This window comes from Idiotropiscis lumnitzeri, chromosome 12 (assembly GCF_059441095.1).
Source record: "Idiotropiscis lumnitzeri isolate Australia: NSW breed Sydney's pygmy pipehorse chromosome 12, RoL_Ilum_1.0, whole genome shotgun sequence".
NCBI lineage: Eukaryota > Metazoa > Chordata > Actinopteri > Syngnathiformes > Syngnathidae > Idiotropiscis > Idiotropiscis lumnitzeri.
Genome location: NC_142402.1, coordinates 9,174,421 through 9,186,080, shown reverse-complemented (window position 1 = coordinate 9,186,080; position 11,660 = coordinate 9,174,421). Strand labels below are relative to the sequence as shown.

General features: G+C 38.1%; 1 protein-coding gene across 1 annotated transcript; it reads right to left on the bottom strand.

Annotated features, from left to right (window-relative positions):
• Positions 1–3,102: 3,102 nt before the first annotated feature.
• Positions 3,103–9,473, bottom strand: kcnmb3 (potassium calcium-activated channel subfamily M regulatory beta subunit 3). The gene is made up of 4 exons (XM_088310450.1): positions 9,388–9,473; positions 5,402–5,605; positions 4,858–5,032; positions 3,103–3,471 (listed from the first exon to the last, which is right to left on the bottom strand). The coding sequence occupies exons 1-4, from the start codon at positions 9,471–9,473 to the stop codon at positions 3,103–3,105; spliced, it is 834 nt and encodes a 277-aa protein (XP_088166576.1).
• Positions 9,474–11,660: the final 2,187 nt, after the last annotated feature.

Here is an 11,660-nt window from a genome sequence, read left to right as displayed (position 1 = left end):
CGTGTCTAAACCCCTCTACTCAAGAGTCTTATTGTTTAAAAAAAAAAAAAAAGTCCCCTCGTCTATTCCAATTCTTGTGTACTCATCGCACTGATTTCTGCAGTATGTGTTTTATGTGTGTCGTGTCATTTTATCAGTATTATTGGGTAGGAGGAAAATTGCGCAGATTTTTACTAACCTCTGACGACTCGGTGTAAATTGGTATCGCTTGGAAAACGCAAGGGTGGAAAAGTGCATTGTTCTCTTTTGTTGTTGTTGTTGTTGTAATATGCTGTTACACTATGCAAATTGTGATCTTAACAAGTACTGTATTATGCAAAAACAACACCAAACAGTTGATGTCAAGAAAAAGGAAAGCAACTTCCCAACTGAGAAGTGTGAACATTCAACCAATTATACACATGGAAGAAAATAATGCACAATGCTGCACTGTAACTCTCATCCACTTTGTGTCCAAAAGCCTACAAAGGAGAAAACCTTTTTCCTGCCTCTTGAACCTTACTTAACATCAGTCAGTTATGCTCTCGCTCCTTGTTCGCGCTTTGTACACTTATCGTCCTTTTTATCTTTCCAAGTGTTCTCCTTCCTATGATTGTCACCTTTGTTTGTGGAATGACTCGTACAAAACAGGTACCTAGCTTTACCAAAAGGTGCATTTATACCCATGTACACACACAGGGTGGTTTCCTGCATTTGTCTTTTTTTTTTTTTAAAAAAGGAAATCAGCCCTAATCAAATGCTTGGGCCGGACCCATTCGAACTGAGACCCTTATCAGTATATACTTTGTGGAGAAACAATTCAGATTCTCCTGTACTTTGTGTTTTTTTTTTTTTGGTTTCTTTTGGCACACTGCTTTGCCCGCTAATAACTTTTTGTTTGTTTTCTTTCCCTCGTTTGACCTGATGCTGTTTACTTGAATTTCATGTAGAGAAATGACCTTGTTACTTGTGAGGTACAACTAAGTCACAATGAAGGTAACAGAACTGCTACTGCTACTACATGTGCAAATGTTTATCCCCCTTGAATAACTACAGAGGTAATATATTTTTGTATTATTTTTTTTTTAAATATAATCAAAATTGTTTATTAAATTGCTAACCAAAAAGAAAAAAAAATCATCTAACCCAGTAGACGACTTGTAGTTGTTGACATCCAATGAAAGACAAAAGGTTGAGTGGGTAAATGAATGACACGGGTTGATGATGGCTTTCACACAAAGCACAATGAGGGGAACCAAAAAAAGCTTCCCTGCATGTAAAAAAAAAAAAAGGTCCATATGTTATCTATCAATCTGTGTACATATTTACATATATATAATACGTATAAAGCCTCCTCAAGTACTTTTTAGACATGACATGGTCTGATAAGAATCTGTAAGCATTCATTGTTAAATAAAGCGTTTTTCCCTGCAAACATAATGAGCTTTATTATTTTACTGTGAACAAACATGAAATGTTTGTGTAATTGCACCTCTGTTTTATTGTGTAAGAAATAAACATTTTCAGTCAAAAATAATTACTGAGTAATTGTCATCTTTTTTTTAAGGGCTGTGCGTATGCTGTGCTATACGTAGAAAACTCAAATAGAGTGGCACCTGGAGATATGAATTTAATTTTGTTCCATGACCATGCTCATAACTGGAATCACTCATCTCAAATCATCTTTTCCCAATTCAAATGAATGGAAATGCATTTAATCTGTCCCGGCCACTCACAAAAAGTAAAATGTGTCCGTCTGGTTTTCTTTTTTACTTTATAATAATTTAAAGTCATAACATGAATATAAAGTAATAAATTAATATAACATTTTAAATTTTGAGATTTGTCCAACATTACTCTCCTTGAGATCTCTATTTTCATTTCTCGGCAGCCCAAAAGTTAAAATTCAATTCAAAGCTTATGAAAATAAGTGATTATTTGACAATGTGCATTGTTAGCTGATGTGTTCATAGCCGACTTGTCTCGAACGTGACGCGTCTTGGGGAACCCGCAAACCTGGACTCAAAATACCTTGAACGTGTGTGTGTGGAACTTGTCGTTGCATACACGACACAGCACCTTTCTTTATTATATTTTGGTGGAATCTATAGCCAACCATAACCTTTAAATTATTCTGAGGTCCAAGTAAGAGTTACAATAAATATATAAAATAGCACAAATGTCGCAGTGAGTTACGCACAGAGCCAATGATGGTTTTAGCGCACAAAATGTACAGCGTCTGCTTATTCACGCTGAGGCAGTTCACATAAAGTACCGTAGCACATTTCCCACAAAGATTTTGTACGTAACTTGAAATGTTTGAAAAAAAAGAGGCGTTTGTAACTTGAGCTTCCCAAAAAAAAAAAAAAAAAAAAAAAAAAACGTGCCAACCATCAAAACATTTTTATTTTCTCTATGTGGCCAAATGCATTTGGCATATCTATCATAAGATATAAATAAAAATTTTTGTCACATGCCGCAACAAAAACGAATAACTTTCCCATTGTGGTAATTTGGTCTCAACACTAAAAAATCAATAAAAATAAATAAAACCAAAAAAAAGCAGCAACAATAAAACAAGCAAACTTTGGTTGATGATGAATCTGGAGATGAATCGTACGAGCAATGTGATCTTCAAAGTATTTTATTTTTTTTTTGGTTGAGGCTATATCAGCATTTAATCTGTTGAGAGGTCAAACCTTCTCACGTTTTATTAAAATCGCTGATAATGTATTTTTCTGCTGTTGGAATTTGTTTTCCAATGGCCTTTCAACAGTTCCTAAAATTTGGGGATCAATCTTTTTCTTCAAAGTAGTGATTTCACTAGCTGCAACTCCATGGAAAATAAGTGTCGAATTCAAATATCGCAATTTGCATTTTTGACCCGTGAGAACCATTTAGTCTGAAACAATTGTCTCGAAACATGTATTATGCATTTAGAAACAATCTGAAATTACTTTACTACAGTAACAAAGTACGAGTCAACTACTGCTGCATATTGAGGCCAAATGCATCTCAGAAACACAATTGCAGTTCTATTCCATTGCTTGGATCTCATTAAACTGGTCACAGGATGCCAACTTTGGGCAGGTTGCTTATTTTCTGCCAACGTTAACATCACACTCACATTGGCGAAGACACGGCTGACCTCTGGATAAGTTTATAGAACGTACCCTGAGTGTATCTGGAAGTCATGCGCCCCCCCGCCGTCACACTGCATATCTCGGCCGACAGATGAGCAAGACACTGTGTCATTTTGACCAGGCCCACCAGCAGGGCTCCGCCGGCCAGCATCAGGCTCGGCCACAGTAGTGCGCGCAGGGTCCTCTTCAGGGTGTACTTTCGACTCAAGATGACATCCCCGGGGTGCCTGACAAGGTCTGTGAGGCACGAGGAGGGGCTTGCCAGCTGAGAGTCCAAGTTGGTTTTCACCTTCAGGGCTTCACCTTCAAGTTCCGTTTGGTCCATTTTACATTTGGGGATGTAGAAACACTGCCAAGAAAAACAAAACAAAACGATGCGCTTCTTGCAATCACTTGTGAACATTCTGTGTTGTTGTCCATGGTTCTGGAAGTGGTAAGAGAATTGTAGATCAAACCATAGAGTGCCTTTGATAGACTTTAAACAAATTGTGGACTTCATATTCATTGTCAGTCGCCTATTGGTGAGCTCCCAAACTTAAAATAAATGAACTGCAAATAAAGTAAATGGAAGGAGCAAAATATACGAACTTGGTTACAGAGTGGACATTTTTGGCATTTAATGAGCACATGGTGGACCTTCACTTATCAATTTTATTTAATGAGCAAGAGGGCTGTTTATAGTCTAACAAACATTTTTTTTAATTTCTACGAGAATATTATTGTCAGTTGAGATTTAACTATGACAAAGTAGACATGTTAAGTTCGACAAAATACAGCAAAATGCATACCAAGTTTTAATGCAGTGTAAATATTTATTTTCCGACAATCCACTATTGCAGCCTCAGTGAGGAAAGGCAAAATGCTGTTCATTAGGGTTGGACAAAATAATAATAATCATGATTGAGATTAATTTCACAATTATTAAATGATTCACTGATAGGAGCCTATCCCGGCTGTCAATGTGCAAACTCCATACAGGAAGGTCGGAGCCGGAATCGAACCCTGCATAAAACTGTGAGGCCGAGATGCTAACTAGTCGTCTATGGCGCCTCCCCTACTGAAACTCAACTCCTCAAAACTACAGTGTCAGGAACGGCTGGGATAGGCCGCAGCACGCCTGCGACCCTCGTGAGGATGATAATGGGTAATGATAACGAATGGACGAATGGATGGTTAGTGCATTTCATTTCATAGCTATTTCTTATCTATAAAATTATTCATGGTTTATCATCCCCACATTGTCGCCATTTTATCAGCATCTGAACATCTAACCACAGCAGAACTAGAGGTGATTGCATTGTTCCCTTCAGAAAAAGTGTATTTGGTCAAACTGATTTTTCTGTCTGAGCTGCTACTGAGTGGAATATGCACCTCCATCACCAGCCAGAAATCTTCTAAATACATATATTACATTCAATTTCCACGTGATAATCAGAAATCAAAATACTTTATTTTTCATTATTTGTACTTTACACAGAAATCTTTATCATTATCGGAAAATCGGGAAAACAGAATCGAACTGTCCAACACTGAATCTTGCTTGAGTGATTTATTTTAAGTAGGATTTATTTGGACATTTTGGTTGAAATGTTGTAAAAAAATAGTGATGCTTAATCAGCATTAGGATGTTGAGAGGCGATCTCAGAAAATTATTTTTTTTGGCATAAACAAGCTAAGATGCAGTATAACGTCAAAGACACGTGTCCACTATGACTGAACTTTCATTCACCCTTACCTTGGGTGTAAGCAGCACTGACTCCTCGTCAAAGTGCAGAAAGGCTTTTTGATTGGCTCGCGTGAGATTAACGGTGACCGCCAAGCACGGCACGCTGCTCACGCCTCTGCAGTCCACCCACTCATCCAAGATTTCAGTGTGCAGCAGCACACAGCTGTCCTCCTCCTCCCACTTACTGCAGCACAAAAAGGCGGCGTGAGTCCGGGAAAAGCCACGAGAGGGCTTTCGTGCACATATTAAGACACACAAAGACATGGATGCACAACCAAAGACACGCGGACACAAACAATGATGCCAGTTGCTTCTGCGAGGAGAGAAGATGTTCATACTCATTTGGCCTACTGTACATTTTCCTTCAGGGCGTTTTCGTAAAACGCAAATATCACGATAGCATAATACAGCAATATAACCAGTGAATTCCTACATTGAAAAAAAAAAAAAGTTTGTTGAATTTACTTTGTTTTATTTTGACATGTGGTTGCACAAAATAAAATCATCGTGCTACTCAAGTACAATTTGTAGTACTTATGCATTTTAAGTGTACCTGTTAACATGCGGTTTGACCATCGTGATTCCGACCACGAAGAACATGAGCACAGAGAAGGCCATCATGCTGAAGCCCAACAAGATGGCTCGCTCTTCCCCGATACTCGCCACCGACTTCTGAGTCCGTACTCGCTGCTCCCCGTGGCCTTCGACAATCCCGTTTCCCTCTTTTTCTTGGGACGTCACCTTATGGAGGAGCTCCCTGTGTCTCACGCACACACATACACACACATCCCCAGCCCCACCCCCGCACACCCCCGCACACGTACACACAAGTGAAAATATCTTAAACTACTGAAAATGTTTTTACATGTTGTTTCTGGGTGTTGTTTTTTCTGTGTTTATGAAACAGTGACACACAAGCTACTGAAATGCTCTCACACTACTACTGAAACTCTCACCAAAATGAAATGCTCTCACACATTAATAAAATGTTTTCCCCCACACACAAGTGAAACATGAACAAACGCTGTTGAAATACTCTCATAAACAAAGGACTGAAACATGCTCCCACACACAAATGAAACACTCACACATGCTCAAGTGAAAGATTTTGGCTGATTCTGAATTATGTCCCTGATAGTTCATGCTGCATACTATACTGCATGCATTTGTGTGTGTATGTGTGCGCTTGTTTTGTTGACATACCAGGACATTTTGCGTGTGCGTGCGTGTGTGTGCGTGCATGTGTGGGTGCGTGGGGGGGTGCGTTGGGGTGTGTGCGTGTGTGTGTGTGTGTGTGTATGAGTGAGAGCATAAGGTTTAATTTGTATGGTGAGAGCCAAGGTTATTATAGTTAATGAAATAACATTTTAGTTGGCAAAATTAAATAAAAAAACAGAGTGCTTTAAAAACATTGATTAGGTAGTAAAACTACATCTCACAGTTATAAAACGAACTAGAATTAAACTTAATTATAGTGAAAATGTTTTATCTTTGGGTTTATTTGATATTTATTTATTGCAATATTTCAGACGTACATGATGTTTACTTTATCACACAATATTAAATGAGCTTCTTTTTTTTTTTTAAATTGCATTCCACAAAACAAACTTAAAAACAAACCAAAACGAATACTAAAACTAATACAAACTAAACTAAAATTAAGCTTATTTGAAAAACGTTTATTAACATAAGTTAATAAACCAAAACTGTCTCTTGCTAATATATTGTATGATAAATAAATAACTACGTTATTGACTAGTCGCTTGAATGGTATGCATTGTAACTACCAACAAACAAAGTCATAGTCGCGGTCACATGATGCCCTCACGAGAATGTTGCCTCACCCCAGCCAGTTGCGGTTTCGTTAGTACAGTATGTTTGCTCACCATTCTCTGCATAGCTTTGGGCAACTTCTAATATATTTGGTCTTAAGGAGCAAAAGATGTCAAGTGAAAAGTTATTAAAAAATATATCTTACCACGCTACTGTTTTTAAGTGCTCTCTGTAGGACCACTAGACTGATGTGTTTTATCCATAATTAATAGTAATACGTCTTTTCATGTATACGTCTATTTATGAGCGCGCTATTTTGTTGCGCACAAGGCTTAACATGAATAATCTTATCTGTTACCTTTCTACAAATGAGTATAACGCTTTCCATAGCTGCGGAAACATGTCCAAATGAAATGCTTCATTCACAAAAATGACTTTGAAGGGACAGTATAAATATTTAATGTCGCACTTCGGATGACATATGAGTGACAAAATCAAAGCAGCAAAAGCTGTTACGAGTCAAGCTATGAAAAGACATTTTCAGTAATGCAGTAACCGTGATTACGTGTCATCTAACCCTTTAAAATATGATATATAGCCACATTTGTTGAAGCCTAGAATCCACCGGCGATAATATGTGCCTGGTAAAGATTTAAGGTTTTAATCTCTGACATAGTCATAACCAAGATACAATTTGTTGTGTTACCTGGCTCATTTGAAAACTGCGTACCCAGACACACGACATGGGGGGGAAAAATTTAATTAGGGCCAAAATATAGATATACCTGTTATCCATCCATCCATCCGTTATCTATGGCGCTTATGCCCACAAGTGTCCCTGGCGTGCTGGAGCCTATCCCAGCTGTCTTTGGGCAGTAGGCGGGGTACATCCTGGACTGGTTGCCAGCCAATCGCAGGGCACACAAAGACAAACAACCATCTGAACTCATTGTCGCACCTATAGGGACAATTTAGAGTGTTCCATGCATACCTACCACGCATGTCTTTGGAATGTGGAAGGAAATCGGAACCCACACAGGCGCATATTGGAGAACATGGAAACTCCACACAGGAAGGCCAGAATCGGAACCGAACCCTGCACCTATGAACTGTGAGGCTGACGTGCTAACCAGTCGCCCACCGTGCCGCCTCATACCGTACATCGTAAGCACAAAATGCAAAATAGCGATATGTGGCCATAAAATAGGTAGCACATACGCACAAAATAGTCATTTGTGGCCACCAAATAGATATAATGTGTGCACAAATTATTAATTTGGGGCGACACAAATATGTATAATGTGTGGACAAAATAATAATTTATGTCCATTAAATATGTATAATTCAAATTTATTGACACGAAATAGCTGCCAGGAGCGTAAGAAAAAGTAATTTGTGACCACAAAATAGACATAACATGCACATGAAATATTAATTTGTGAACATTGAATAGCTCTGGCTGGACAGTTAGGTCAGCAAAAAAAATAAATAAATCGAAATGCAGGCTATTGAACAGAATGGATTAATATAAATGATAAAACCACAAATTAGCATTTTGCATGAATGTATCTACACTGTGGCGGCCACAATTGTATTTTCCTTCTTATGCGTGAACTGTAAAAAAACTTAATCAACATTAAAGATCTGAACTTCTTGTCACAATATCACAAAAATACAAAATGTCAATGTGTTAGTGTAAATGTAGTTAGTTTTTTATGTCTATAACATAGAGTCTCATCTCAGTCATCTAGGTCATGGTCATTTTGTAAAAGTTGAATCGAGGAATTGAATTTATTATTATTATTATTATTATTATTATTATTATTATTATTATTATTATTATTATTATTATTATTATTATCATTATTATTATTATTATTATTATTATTTTCCTAAAACATTAATTTTGCCTAGCAATTATGTTGCTAGACTACCAAAATCAATACTGCCAAGTTAGTGCCGTACTTCCAACCAGGTTGTTTTTATGTAAGAGCATTTCACTTGTTTTCTGCATGTTTTCCTTTTTATAATAAGGTATTACAATGTTCTGATTTAATTAAGATAAAAATAATAAATAACGTAGGCAATAGGTATTGGTGTTGATTGGAGTCTTCTTCATGTTTGCTCACTTTTCCTCCTTTCCTTTGTTCTATTGAGCAGACAATTTTCCTTAAAATGATTAACATAATTCTCATTTTAATAATTTTTTTCCCTTTTTTTTAAGCTAAGCTTTTTCTATTTATTCTCTATCATCAGACATTAGCTATCTAAAGGGCTTCACATTTACCACACTTTGTTACATTCTTATTCCAAAGTGTGTTAAATTTGTGTGCCCCTCAAAATTCTACAGAGTACATACCATCATGACAGTGTCTAATTTATTTTTAAGTTTAGATTTTTGCAACATATCAAAATCAAAAGATGAGCAACTCTTATAAACAATGCTCACCCACCTCATCTGTTGTTGTGTAAATAAACACCGTCTCACATAATTTTTTTTGTGAGAAGATAATGCAGATTGTTGCTTTGACAGATCATATTTGTTCAAATCAAGCACTCAGTATATTGCACATTTCATCGCTTTTTCAATTTTTTTTTCTTTTTGAAAGGCCGCTTTTTGCAGAGTGGGGCTTCGTGGAGCTGCTAATACAGACAGTATGCCCCAAAACTCCCTCCCAGAATCTTAATGAGAAGCCAAGTCAAACTTGAGCAGCGTTTCTAATGATCTCCAAAGAGTCTGCCCGTCCAGGTCGATGGTCCTCCTACCGTGCGTGCCGCCTGCGAGCACCCTGCAGGTTGATGTTAATTGGGATGCCGAATGATCTCCGGGGGGAGGCCGTGTTCAAGAACATACTAACTGTGTTCTCAGTCACCACCGTGCCCAGATATCCGCCTGCCAAGCTGCTCTGTCTATCTGAAAGTCAAATACCTCGGCGTCAACAGCCGAACATGGCTTATCTTCGGCAGGCTGCAGAGCCCGCGGTGACAAACTGAACGGACGAGACGTGGCCGCTGAGGGAGCAAGGTGCTTGTTTACCCAGCTCAAAGGCGAGAGTGAAAACACCCTCCACCCTCATGTCTGTTCCTATAGAAACCAGCACAGGTGAGCCAGGTAGGATGCTTAATGGCCTCTCAGTGGGGCTGGGATGGTGAGACAAATGTCATGACTTGTTTGAATCCTGATTACGACAGCTTTGCGGTGTACTACGATCTCCTGTATGTGACAAGTGCTTAAATTCAACAATATGAGTGGAATTCATTTTTTTTTGACCACACATGTACCTCAAAACACTCAAATCATCTCCGTTCCTAAATGACAACAAGCGCTAGAAATAGATAATAACACTCTGAAAGTGTTAATCAAAACTGGTCAATGTTTGCTCAGATTTTTGTTGCAAAGCATGGCAAGAAGTATTTTGGGGTTAGTTCCTATCAATTTTGGTTGCATTTTGGTTCTCACCTCATATTTTTCTCTTTGCATTTGTGACTACTGACCCTACTTGATATTACCGTGGCCTCCTGCTGTTTTAGTCCCAGCAGGTTGGCTGACCTGTTGCATTCAATCTGAAGAGAGAAGAAAAACTTTGTCATGGTGGTAAAATGGAAATAGGGGTTGTAAAAAAAAATACATTACTGTCCATGTGCCTTTCTACCTTGAAAAGCTGCCTTATTTACACCATGACGATGTTGAGGAAGGGAGTTTCTCCTGCGCAGCTCAATCACATCATGACGACCTCAATGCTGTTTCTCACTTACACTGACTTCCTATTTTCCCTGGAAACAGCGGTAAACGCACGCCAGTGGGAATTGGATTCAGGAGATTTATTTCCTCTCATGTCCACAGGCAGCCGACAGCAATAAACTGCTCACTTGGACTGTGCGCCACCACTCGGCAAAATTGTAGAATATAGCAGTGACTCGCAATCACTGGAAAGGATGCAATTAATAGTTAGTCAGAATAAAAAAATAAAATAAATCAGGATGCCAGGATGGCCGAGTGGTCTAAGGCGCCGCGTTCAGGACCCAGTCTCCCCAGGAGGCCTGGGTTCGAATCTCGAATTTCCCCATTGTGGGACTAATAAAGGGAAAATTATCAATGTTCATGTCTATTATAAACTAGTTGTTAAAAGGTACAATGAATTTGTGCAGCCACCTGAAGATGTTCATGCAACAGAATAATAGTTTCACGCCATTTATCAGTAATACAGTTAAGATGAGTGTAAATCTGAATTTTTACTTCGCCATTTAATTTACAGTGCATGCCCCTACATTTTATACTTGCGAGTCATGTTTTTGGACTGTTTTATTAGAAATGAAAATTGGATCAAATTGGCTCAAGAATGAAATTCCATTTTTTTTTTTAAACTGAATTGGGTTACTTTTGACTTTTAAACTGTTTTTAGCGTGTACAATATCTCTCATCAACTTTTATTTTATTTTTTTGACACTCATGTTTGAATGAATGAGGTGACTTTAACGATTTGTTGTCGAGTATTCCGGTCATTTGGGGCAGAACATTCAAAAGATGAACCAAAAGTAGTACAGACTGGGAAAGAAGCTGTTAACAAAACTGCAACGTCGAGTGCGCTTGGTTGTATGCATGGTGAGCAGAGACAAAAAAGTCAGACATTTTAAGAAAGCTATTAGATATAGCTACATACACTTGGCATCCCAATTTCACATGAATAGTCGGGATTCCCTGTAAATATAATTCTTGTGACATTTTTGTTTTGTGATTGACTGGAAACCAGTCCAAGGTGAGTTGGCTGGGGTTGGCTTCAGCTTCTAGTAAGCCTGAACAGAATAAAAGTTATAGAAAATGAATGGATGGCCAAATTAGATGACTCAAAGTATGGCTATTATTGTGCCCAGTGATTGAATTATGAAGTAACAATGGTTAGATAATAAAAGATAACTTGATGAAAGAGCGATAACAAAGCAGGTGGTGTTCCTGACCAGCGGCCTGCAATAAGTTAGTCAGAGTCATTATTTTAAGGGCCAACTGCTCTGCCAGCGTTTCTTTTTGGTGAAACAACCAA